The 12656-nt window shown below is 39.1% G+C and overlaps 1 protein-coding gene across 7 annotated transcripts in view; it reads left to right on the forward strand.

Annotated features, from left to right (window-relative positions):
• The window catches only part of RAPH1 (Ras association (RalGDS/AF-6) and pleckstrin homology domains 1), a 79335-nt gene extending 68293 nt beyond the window's left edge, over positions 1-11042 (forward strand). For 6 of the 7 annotated variants that reach the window (XM_058186742.1, XM_058186732.1, XM_058186774.1 and 3 more), the window contains 2 exons: positions 2823-2968; positions 4155-11042. In XM_058186742.1, the coding sequence (XP_058042725.1) occupies positions 2823-2968; positions 4155-6110 (2102 nt within the window). In that variant the 3' untranslated portion in view covers positions 6111-11042. Of the gene's footprint in view, positions 1-2822; positions 2969-3219; positions 3297-4154 lie in introns of all 7 variants that reach the window. The other variant, XM_058186784.1, reaches the window with a different exon arrangement.
• The last annotated feature ends 1614 nt before the right edge of the window (positions 11043-12656 follow it).

Here is a 12656-nt window from a genome sequence, read left to right on the forward strand (position 1 = left end):
AACAATCTCTTGATTGCAATAGCAATTAACGTTATTGAAAATTGAAATTATTAAACTTGATTGTCATTGGGTGATCAATGGACATTTTGATAGCACATGTGAAATACATCCTATTTCAGAACAGATACAGAAACAAATTCAGCTTTCATATGGGAAGCTTATGTATCTTATAAATACCACATAGCATGAAATCCAAAACTTTTGTCTTTAAACGATTTAATAATACTTGGGACAGAATTATTACCAAATTGTCCTATAAAGTTAGCAATAGCAAGGGAAGCTTAGTAGAGGAAGATGTAGAAGTCTTTACCAAAGAAAAAGTCATTTGCTCAGATATAAAATGAGAGTTTTATGGTTTGATAATGGTACATAGGAAAAGATCTTGGTAGATTAGATTAGATTAGATTAGATTAGATTAGATTAGATTAGATTAGACTAGACTAGACTAGACTAGACTAGACTAGACTAGACTAGACTAGACTAGACTAGACTAGACTAGACTAGACTAGACTAGACTAGACTGAGTTGGAAGGTACCCTGTAGGTCATCTAGCCCAATCCCCGCCCAAGCAGGAGACCCTACACCATTTCCAACAAATGGCAGTCCAATCCCTTCTTGAAAGGTTCCAGTGATGAAGCTCCCACAACTTCCAAAGACAAGCTGTTCCATTGGTTGATTGTTCTCACTGTCAGAAAATTTGTCCTGTAGTTGGCCCCAACCTTTTTAGAATGTCTGCTAAAAAAGCAGATATAGTTTAAAGCTGCTTGAATTGAAGTATTCAAGTAATGGCTATTCCACTAAGTTCTGCTTTGACTAGACCCCAACTTAGTTTCTTTTTTTTTTTAATTCAAAAAGTTTTACAAAAAATTTTTTCCCCTTTCCCCCAGCCCCTCCCCTCTCCCTTCACAAACCCCCCTCCCCCCTGACTTCCCGGAACAAACACAAGGTATGGTTAAAAATAAAACGAACATATGCTAAAAAAAAAATTTCCCCCAAAACTATTATACCAATTTTCCCTCTCTAGCTCTGACTTCCTCCTTACATAACCAAAATCCTTCAAAAAAAACAAAACAATTAACAGTAATAAAATATATAAATCAATAAAAGAAGTTAATCCTAAAATATTTAAAACCAGCTAGTGCATAACAATGCAATCCAATTCAGAGAATATCTCCCTTATAGTTTCTATAACCATATAGTTTTCCCCCCAAATCTTTCTTACGTAAGATCTTTCGAGAATATTCTGTTTGGAATTCAGTACAACACATTATATAATTTCAATACAAGAAATTACAGTATCTATTCAACTTTAGTCCTAGTCTTTTATGATAGATGTTAGAAAAAGACTCTTTACATCATTTTGTTTATTCATGATCATATCTTCATTTTTATCCGTTTTTGTTTGCACCTCCATTCCATATTCCAAGTACCGATTACACTGGTTAATTTCCTCCAAGCTCTCATCCAAAACGTCCCCATTCTTTGTCAATTCGTATTTTTTAATAATTAAATACATTCTGTATAATCCTGTATAAAGTCACAAATCCATTCTTCTGAAAGAACCTTCATGGCAAAGTTCTTGCTGAGAATCCCCTTATGAAATACTTAAACAAACTAATATAATCCAACAGTCCACAGTCCAACACAATAAGATAAAGTCTCCATTCACTTTCAGTTTCTCAGCAAGGCTCCTTTCCACTTTACTTCGCTCTACTTTCAGTTGCTCTCAAACGCCATTTTAAACAGTCAGTTAAAGCAAGGGGGGGGGAATTCTCTTTTTAAAAGGTGGAAGTCAGGAAATCAAAAATACTTGCAATCCAATAATTGTTCACTTGTGCTTCTTCCGTCTGCATATAGAAATCCACAAAAAGAAATCAATTGAGCAGAGGTGGACACCTTTCTCTTTTCCTGCTTTTGCAGGAGCGCGCTGAATACTAGAGATTAAAGCAGGATTAAATGGGATTCCACCCTTTGGGACTTTGCATAACAAAAACAAAGCCCCTAGGGGAATCTACCACTCCCCCCGCCTGCTCTATTCTCTCTCTTTCAACCAGAGAGAGAAATCGAAGCCGGGAACAGCTGTTCTTTGCTGTTTTCACCGGCTTTTACCATATCCAGTGCGGAGTGCCTTAAATTAGCACCCAGTGAGAAAGTGGCGCCAACCGGAAGTCCCCCAACTTAGTTTCTTAGTGAGATTCTTTGTTACAAATGTTCATACTCGGAGAAGGGAAAACTGTTTCAAAGAAGGACAATGAGGGTAGTGAATGGAATAAAAACGAAGTCTTATGAAGATAAACCAAGAAAATAGAAAATTACAGCATTTTTCAAGAAACAGGAAGTATGCCATATAGAAGGTCAAGATGTGTTCACCATCAACTCAGAATTCAGGACACCGATTAATTACCTTACAGAAAATCAGATTCTGGTTCATTATTTTGGGGTGGGGTGTCAAGAAATGTTTTCAAAGTGGAACCAAAGGAAGAAGTGAGTTCCGGGTAATGGATGAGTTTAAACAAAACTACAATTTCAATGAGGGCTACTTTAATTTAGAATTCTTCATTGAGCTTGATGGCCTAAATGATACCTTTTAAATTGGTGATTAAGTGAAAAGAATCTGTACATTGAGAGTATATTTATATGATTGGAATCAAAATAAGATTTGGCTTCTGCTTTGTCTTGCTCTTGCACACACACACCCCAAATTTAGTAAGGTTTTATTATATATCATCCAGTTCACCATGCTAATGTAGTGTGATAGTACTCCGTCTAAGCCAGTGTACTTTTGAATTTTTTTAACGAGGACAAAATATTTCTTTTGACAGAATCTCAGTCCAACCACTCAAATCAATCTGACAGTGGAGTTTCAGACACTCAAACAGGACACGTCCGTTCCCAAAGTATTGTTAGCTCCATCTTTTCAGAAGCTTGGAAGAGGGGAACTCAGTTGGAAGAGTCTAGCAAGATTAACGTAAGTATAATCATTGTTGCAAGGGAATGTCCCCATTACAAAATCTGGACTTATTTGAAGGTCCTGATGTTTTTCGTTTTTTTAAATGCAAAATGCCAAAGTGTAAAGTGTAAACCAACAAAGCCTCCTGACTTCTGAAACTGTGTCATGGTGGGGAAAAGTTGCTTGAAGTCCCCCATTGGTTTCCCTGTCCCCTGATCCCCCGTGTTTCATGCTATGTTTTTGTTCTTGTTTTTCCTGTTGCCCTGCAGTCTCATGTGGCAAAAGCAAAACCTGGAACAGCTCTGAGCTCCACTGCAGTGATGGCTTAAGCAGGGGTAGAGTTAAGGTCAGGGGCTTTGTTTGAACTATTAACCTGGGGGAATGATGCAACCCAAATCATGCAAACTAACATTTCCCAAGTTCTAATCTTTAGATTTGCTGATCAATTCACAAGTGCTTGAACCTGTCCTAGTTTAATTTGACCCTATCATGCCGCCCACATTAATCTATGTAGTTCTGGTTTAGCCTGGATTACTGAGAAACATTGCCCAGAATGAAAGATCTCCAGTATGCTATTGCTTGCCAAACTTCAGATCCTTTTTTGCAATGGAATTCTTGGCTTTATAATATTTAACTGAAAGCATTGCATAATCAGGAGGGCAAGGCATTCTTTAATGTGGATTTGCTTATTTCAGTTCCATGCATTAATACAACCATGCTACAAAATAAATTACTTTAACACCTTGACCAGAACTCATCAATACCTTCTGTTCTGTTTCTCTCCTTGACTACTTGTTTCCTCCCACAAAATATTTGTGCATGCCTTTCCTTATGCTATCATATGGAGGTTTTGATAGTTTTCACTCTGCGCTCACTCTATTGATCATAATTGCTTGTTCACCTATTTTTTCAGCTCTTCGGCATATTTTTTTTCCTAGAATTGTGAAGGAATTGAACTTTGAAATATCTCAAAGGGAGATTTTTTGCAATGTCCACATTCCTTAGTGGAATTGCGATCCCACACGAACTGCTGCATATTTTTTTGTCTTGTTACCCTTATTTGTTAGTTAAATGACACTTTTTCTTCAGCATTTCATAGTTCAGCTTAATTAGGTATATTGAGCACACAGGATCATAATTGCCAGTATAAATGATATTTGCATGAATTTGTTTTTTGAACATTTCGCTTTCATTTCTCCTTTAGGCTCGAATGGATTCAATAAACCGACCTTTCACTTCACTTGTATCGCCTTTATCTCCACAAACTAAAACAGCTACTCCATATTCAGCATCACAACCATCACCTCCCCTTCCACCTCCTCCCCCTCCCCCACCTCCACCCCCACCTCCTCCACCCCCACCTCCTCCCCCTCTTCCTGGTCAGTCTGTGCCATCTGGAACCAGCTCAGCAACAGTGTTTGTGAAATATAGCACTATAACAAGACTACAGAATGCCTCTCAGCACGGTGGGCTTCTTTACAAATCACCTATCACAATACAGCAGCCACCATCCCCCCTCCCGCCTCCAGGAAAACCTCAGATTTTAGTACCTCCAAATGGTATAATCCCACCCCCTCCTCCTCCTCCTCCTCCCCCTACTCCAGGATCAGCAATGGCACAGCTCATGAAACCTGTGCCTTCCCACCCATCAGTACCACTATTCACACCGCCACCGCCTCCTGCGCCCCCTCTCAAAATTCATCAAGTTCACCAGAACATTGTTCAGTCTGCAACTTTGCCACCTCCACCACCTTCAGGGCCAGCACCTCCACCTCCACAAGCTCCTCCTAAGCCTACTATGACTCTCCCTACACAAAACAGTGCAAAATCTATCTCGGCAGTCGTAACACATCCAGTGCCGCCACTTCCTGTTCCTTCAGCAGTAAAGAAGCAGTCAAGTTTCACCACTCCACAAATTCCATTATCTCCTGCTTCACTAGGTCCATCTCCTCCACCTACTCTGCCCAAGCAGCAGAATCACTCTAATAAGCTTCCTCCCTCTCCACAGTCTCCTGTGCCATCCGTTGTGAAGCAAATAGCCAGCCAGTTTCCCCCTCCTCCTATGCCAGCTTCAGAGCCCCAGCCTTTAAAACCTGCCCCTCTGAGTGTACCACCTCAGTCTCCTCCAGCTGTAAAAGCTAAGCCAAAATGGCAGCCAACCTCTGCTCCGTCCCCTGATTTTCCTCCTCCACCCCCTGAAAGTAGCCTAGCATTTCCTCCTCCGCCTTCTCCTTCTTCTTCTCCATTGATAGTATCCCCTACACCAGATAAGTCAGGAGGTTCTCCAGTCAAAAAAGGTAGTAAGACTTCCAGTCCGGGAGGGAAAAAGCCACCTCCTACACCACAGCGCAATTCCAGTATAAAATCAAACAGTTCAATTGAATCCAGTGAACTTAAGAGACCTTCAGTGGATGTCTTAGTTAGCAAATTTGCACATCCCCCAGAGCCCTCCGGATCTCCTGGCAAGGAATCCCCAACTCCACCTGCAGCTCCTCCAAAGCCAGGAAAGCTCTGCCTGCCTATCGTTCTTCAGCAGGCAGGTATTTCAACAAAATCACCTGCCACAGGAGCACTAGGCAAGGGTGCTGCCGAGGAATTTCCTTCTCCTCCATCAGATTCAGACTTTCCCCCTCCACCACCTGAAATCGATCTTCCTTTACCTCCCGTAGAAATTCCTGCTGTCTTTTCAGGCAATACCTCGCCAAAGGTTGCTGTCGTCAATCCCCAACCTCAGCCTTGGTCTAAGTCATCTGGGAAGAAAGCTCCCCCTCCAACACGTCCCAAACGCAATGACAGCACTCGTCTCACGCAAGCAGAAATGGTGGAGTCGCAGGTTGTTGTCAGTGCACAAGTGCCCACCTCGCCCAAGTCCGGCCTTAGCGTTCAGCCTGGTTTTCTGGCTGATTTGAATAGGACTCTGCAGCGTAAGTCCATCACTCGACATAGCTCCCTCTCCTCTGCCCGGATATCCAGAGCTGAGCCAACCGCTACAATGGATGACATGGCCTTGCCCCCGCCCCCTCCAGAACTTCTGACAGACAAGCAGAAGACCAGCAACTTTGGGGGTAGTCATATATTAGGCTACGCAACCTTAAGGAGGGGCCCACCTCCAGCACCTCCAAAGAGGGATCAAAACACCAAACTGTCTAGGGACTGGTGATGTTTAGGAGACCCCTCTTTGCATTGCCAGCAAACCCTAACCGGGACACATCTGGTACTGAGACGCCTCATCTTAATAGCTGTGAACTGAAGTCTGTTTTAACAGTAGCTGTGGGTAGTGACTACATTCACTTCCAGAAACGGTCCCTGAAGCTTTGCTTATTTGTGTTCTGTGTATTGGGGTGAAGGATGGGATGAGTACTACTTCAAAGTTCAAATACTACATAAGGATTGGACCAAAATCTTTAACACTATTTTTCCTGCTGTTCAGGAAATAACTGTTGTCTGTCAATGTGGGACATGTGGGTGCATGTATTATAAATGTAGGTATATAATATATTGTGAAATATTTTGTTGGAATTGTAGAGACTCACCAGAATGTTTTTGTACATCTGTATTTATTGTTTCAGTCAACTGAGGTTTTTATCAGAAATTGGATGATGTATTAGAAAAGTCATTTGCTTTTGAAAACAAAATTGTTGGGGCACCTTAGATCATTGGAAACCTCTTTGGGCAGTTGGTGACGGGTATGCAGGGCTGACAAATTCTGTCAGTCTCTGCGCAGAATCAATTGATTGAAAAATTTGGACACAGTCTACCAAAACATTCTGGTTGTAATACTACTGAATAGAAATCCATATAGAGAAAAAGAAAAATGCTGTACAGTGGGGCTGCAGTTTAAGATGTTGGGTAATAAAGGCATTCTGTTCAAGAATTCTTTAAGGGGGAAAAGCCCCTTAAAATAAATCAGAACTTTCTCCCAAATAAACACTGGTAAGGATTGGGCTTAAACTTAATGTTCTAGTCACACGTTCTAAAGAGGAATGCATAAGGAATTGAACATATCAGAATGTTGTGCTTTGGAAACCGGATCATCATTCCCCAAACCCTCAATGGGATTATTTGGACTGGTGATGCTCGATTTAAATTAACATTTATTTCACTGTCACATACATGTCTGTTTTGGTTAAGTGAAAATGGTGTACCAGAAGGCACTCGAGATATGTTGCTGTCATGTCTGATCACCATTTCTCTTTAACTGGTGCTGCTCATCAAATTGCCTGTGTACAAGTTTACATATAGCGGGTGCATCTCTCTCTCTCTCTCTCTCTCCCTCCCTCCCTCCCTCCCCCTCTCTCTCTCTTTCTCTTTTCTCTCTCTCTTTTCTCTCTCTCTCTCTCCCTCTATCTATCGCCCCCTCTCCTTCCCTCTTTCTCCCTCTCTCTTTTTCTTCAGAATAAAACTTAATCAGATATTCAAATATTACAAACTCTTAAAAGGAAAATTCTTTATGAACATTCAAAACCAGTAAATAGTGAGGATGCTATAGCTTGCCTTAAAAGAACATGGCAGATGAACACCATGGGGTAACACAGCTTAAATCAAAAGTATCAGAGGAAGCAACTATCAAATTGTGTTGAAATGACAGGAGTGATGTGCATTTTGGTATAAAAACTAAATAAGAGAAGCATTGGTTTCAACTATTTCACAATTTATGGCCGTTGAAATAGCTCTTCTTCCACTAAGGTTTGTGGGTAAGCCAAATGTTAATTACAGAACCACTGTTTTAACCAGAAATAGCCTAGGATGTATAAAACAACTTAAAATAACTACTGTACATGTGCTGTGCAATACAGGGGATTGTAAAAATGTGTTTTTAAATTGGCAGTCGTAACTGATAGTTCATGAAGACATCACTGGTTTAAAAGAAGATCCAGAGTTACTAGTTTGGATTAGTGTTTGAATCTTCGAAGGTTAGCACAGTCTCATCCACATGTGGATGTAGTAACCAGAAGTTACTTCTGAAGATTAGACATTTAAAATTACTAAAACACACACGCCTGGACTTCTGTTAGAATTATTACAAAATTCATTAGAGAGTATTTGTTCTAGAAAGAAGTAAGGAAATGTGACATTTTTTTCCTTTGTAGAACTTAAAAATAACTCTTCACAACAGAAAAGTGGTGCTATGTCATTGGATGCTGAAATCATAGTAGATGATTTGCTCTGCCCTAGATGTATCCTGGGCATATTTTTCCTATTTGACAATATTTTATTGAGCAATAATAATATACCATTTTGTGCATTTTTAAAGTACTGCTATTAGAAGGCACTTTTTTTTTGTATCTTTCAAAGTGTTTGGGATTACAAAGTGTCCTTAGCTATTAACCACATTTGCATTAGTGTACTTTAATACATATTTGGCTTATGTCTTATGGTATGGTCTTTATTTTTTAATTTTACTTTGAGAATACATTGGTGCTCTGCCTTTTTATTCCTGTTGGTTGCTGCTGCTGCTGCTTGTTGGCTCTGGGAGAGGAGGTCTCATTTTGTGAATATGAAACTGAGGGTTTCTGTGGGGCAGAGTTTGTTCACCTCGTTCCTTTGGAGACAGGCAGTGTTGAAGTACTGCCTGAATTCACTAATTGTAACAAAATATTGTCTTATGCAAAAAATAAGCAATACCTATGACCAAAAACAATTGTATTAGTTAAATATCTGAGGCCATCAAATTAAATTATGTGCTCCAAGGAAGGTTTTTGATAGAGAATTTAACCTGGGCAGCAGCAGCAGGAAGAGCACAGGAATGCCTTTTCCCAGACTTTTGGTCTTTTAAAAAGAATATTAAAATAGAACTTTCTTTCCTGGTTGCTCCCATTTCGCAGGTGTAAGTTTCTACACTTTATTTCTCTAAGGAGGTATGTATCTATTACTAACATAATGAAGTCTCATTACCTACTTTCTTTGCCCCTTTTGGTTAACTTCCTCTGGCTTTAGTACATCACTGCTTCTGCCCTTGCAGCTCTTCCTTTTTCAACCCTTCTCAAGGGCCTTTGGTTAAGTATCTGAGAAGTGATGAAGTATCACAGAGCAGTATCAATTTGATTGGCTTTGAACCAAATAGGTAGGCTGCATTTTCCATTAAAATCATTGCCCTGAGCCTAATATATCTGTAATTCCTTTCCAAAGGCCTGAGTTTTGTATCAGATTGTTCAAGCATTCATATTTTCTTTTTGAATTAGGATTTTAAATACATTTAATGTCTTTAGCTCAAGGCTAGTTTTCTTCAAACTTTTCCCCAAAAGGCTCTAAACTGGGAGTTTATGGTATATCAACTTTGAAACTGAGAAATCAAAAAGCGCAAATATATTTAACTCCAGAGATGGTTAAATACCTAAATATCATGAAGAGGGAATGTCTGAATTATGGCTCAATTTAGCTTTTGATGAATAAACATCTCATTTCCACTGGCATTTATTTTTTGGGTTCATACATTGATCAGTAAAATATAAATTTGAACAGCTTTTTAGCCTTAAATACTTAATTCTTAAAAGATATAAATTGGGTTTTAGATTTTAAAAAAAACAGGGTTAGAACCAAAAGCAAATTTCTTCTTAGAATTATTCTTCTTAGAATTATTCTGGAAGGAGGTATGTCTAAAATACATTGTTAACAATAGGATGAAATGATTCTTCACAATATTTTTAAGTGACTTCTATATGCCCTCTAAACCTATTAATAAATTATTCTTTTGAATAATTCTTGAAAATATATAAAAGCTAAAAATATTTTTAAAATATGATAAAACTGTATCTTTATTGAGAGGAATGTGTTAAGACCAAAGGGAATTTCCATCAATCTCTATGGCTGCCCACAGTTGGGCTGAGGTCCCTGGGCAGGAAAATGGTGCATCACAATTATCTCTCTCCTACTATTAACTATTTCTGTGTCTGCTGCATATGTTATACATGTATACCTCTAACCTTACATGAATGGATGGTTGGTCCTGATACATTACAGCTGAACATCTAAAACTATAGTGCTCATTTTGTTAAAGCATAAAATGCTTGCCATTTGTGGTTATGAAACTTATTAGATAGCAAACTATTTCAATCATATCAGTAATCTAGTCTTACGTGATGTACAAAATGTTATTTGGTATCTGCTGCTTCAGTGTAGGGTTCAGTTAAAATTTGGTTCCTGGCTTTCCTTCAACTAATTATACTGTATTCTTCCCTAGTTCATACATTTGAAGCTTACAGAAGCTTCCACAAATGTAACAGGAAGCAGCATCTGGCTCATGTAGTACTTTCTTGCATTGTTACCACTGCCTGGTGGAAATTAGAATATGTAGATTGGAGAGTTAAGAGAATTTCTGTATGGTATTCAATGCCCTCAGCAGTGAATAGGATAGCCCCGCAAAATTGGGGGAGACCTTGTCTACCAAAGAAAAATAGGATAGTCTGCGATCTCTCCAGGACTGCTTACACCTTCATGAACGCAGGCCATAGTACAAATGTTTTGGAAAACAAGGTTTCTGATCCAAATGGGTATTGCCTTTATTTTAATGTGGGTGTATCATTCTAAGGTACCTATTTGTGACTCTGCTGCAACATACTTTCTTCCCCCCCACTCCCGCCCAATCTTTGTATTTTGTCACCAGAAAATGGGTTAGGTCAATACTTGTCTGCTTATCCCTGCTTTTCCTATTTTGTAATTGTAAATTTTAGGATTGTAAATTGTGGGAAAGAACATTTGATTTGTTTTGCAGCCATTGGACGGAGTCAGTGGTGGTGATTCTTGTATCTGATTATGCACATGTAAACCACCAATGTTAAATCAATGATTTTGTCTGTGTAGCCAATGTGTGCTATGTGCTGTAAATATATTCATATGTTTACCGCTTTACAGGAAAAAATTGCACATTCTTTCTGAATGAGACTGCCTCCCCATATCCTTTTAAGAATGAAAGCTCATTGCAAGTAAGAACTTATGGTTGAGAAGAGCTCTTTCTATATAAATACTCTATAAATATGTATAAATATACTTTTTTAAAGCATGGGTAAAGAAATAAAAATGCATTCATGGAAAGTACTAAGAAATCATTATACAATGGAATATGCACAAGTCAATAAAGATATACTTAAATTTGTGTGAGGTTGTTTCAAGGGATAATTTGCCTCTGCTCTAGAAGGCATCTATCTACCTGGCAAAACTGCCCATCAGTATTCGGGAAATTCATATTCTTTCATATGAAAACTCCAAATAAAAATTTAAGATTTGTTCATCACATAGATGGGAAATTAGTAGCGCAATTCTACCATATCCAAATTTGAAGTTTCTATGACAGAGAAGAAGGCAGGGACAGAAAGCTGAACAATCAGAGGCCATAGTATTATTTGCCACATAAGCGTCCAAAAACAAGCAAAGCATCACTGCTGCTACTGTATTGGCTAATTTGTGCATGGCTATCGGGGCCCCTGGGCAGTCCAAAGTAAAGTAGAAGACCTTGCTGGGTGCTTGAGCTTGAACAGTCAACTTTTAGAAGTTGTTGAAATAGTTTTCCCCTCCTACTTGTGGCTGTTCAGCTGGATCTTCACAGTAGAAGTTCAGCAAGATTGAGATCACAGCTTATCCACCCAAGACCCAGAATGTTTCTTAAAATGGGTGCAGACTTCAATTTCTTGTAAGCAGTGCTGCAGTTCTGTTTTCTAAACAGTGTTCTGAGTTTAATGAAGAACGGCAGTATGTAAATTAAATTAAAGCATCATGAAGTTGAACATTCATTAGTTGTCCAGTTAATGAGAGGTAGATTTAGGTCACCCAGGAAGATGAGAGGATATGGGCAAGAGGTAGCCCATGTTAGCATTGAGGTTAGCATATTTGCATGGGTAATGTCATAGTCAGGGGCTCTGTAGCGTAGTAAGAATCAAAGAGTAGTGTCAAGGGATAGGTCGCATACAATAGTTTCAGGAAGAGAGAGTTTATGTGCTACTTGGATATTTTTTAGATTCAGTGACTTTTTGTAAAAGATAGCCACTCCACCACCTCTTCGGTTTTCACGATCTGATCGATAGACTTGATATTCTTCGTTTGAGATAATGGAGTCAGGAAAGGATGAGTTCAGCCATGTTTTACAAACAAAAATGATATCAAATGTGCCACTGTTTAATAAGAGGATAAGTTCAGGTAATTTGTTGACTATGCTTCTTGCATGAAGTGTATATAGCAACCAAGATTGCAGCAGAGGGAGGGACTACAGGTGAAATTCAGCTGGTTCTCACTAGTTCGCTCGAACCATTAGTAAATTTGCTTAGGCAGTTCGGAGAACCAGTTAAAAAAAAGTGAAAGAGGTTTTTTTTCTGTCGCCCTTCAGTTAATAGCTCCACATAACAGTTGCAGCTGGAATGCAGCCAATACACGCCGAATCAAGTCAATAAATAAATAACAGAACCTGACAGGATTAGGGCAGAGAAACCTATCAATCACCCATCTAGGATGAAACCTTCAGGAAGGACAAGATTACAAACATTTTCATTATAAAGAGTATTAAGTAACACTTCTATGATCAGCTGGTACTCCCTGGAGTTTCCCCAAGATCTTTTATAGCTGCTGCAGTGTTGGCTACTTCTTGTTTCTTCCTGGAGGAAAAGAGTACAGGAGGAGACAATGATGCAGCTTGATCATACAGGCCATGAATTTAATGCATGTGTGGTCCAGCCAGCTGTATTGCTTCTGCTGCGAAGCACCCAATTTAGAATATAGA

Source organism: Ahaetulla prasina, chromosome 1, assembly GCF_028640845.1.
Source record: "Ahaetulla prasina isolate Xishuangbanna chromosome 1, ASM2864084v1, whole genome shotgun sequence".
In the NCBI taxonomy this organism is placed as follows: domain Eukaryota; kingdom Metazoa; phylum Chordata; class Lepidosauria; order Squamata; family Colubridae; genus Ahaetulla; species Ahaetulla prasina.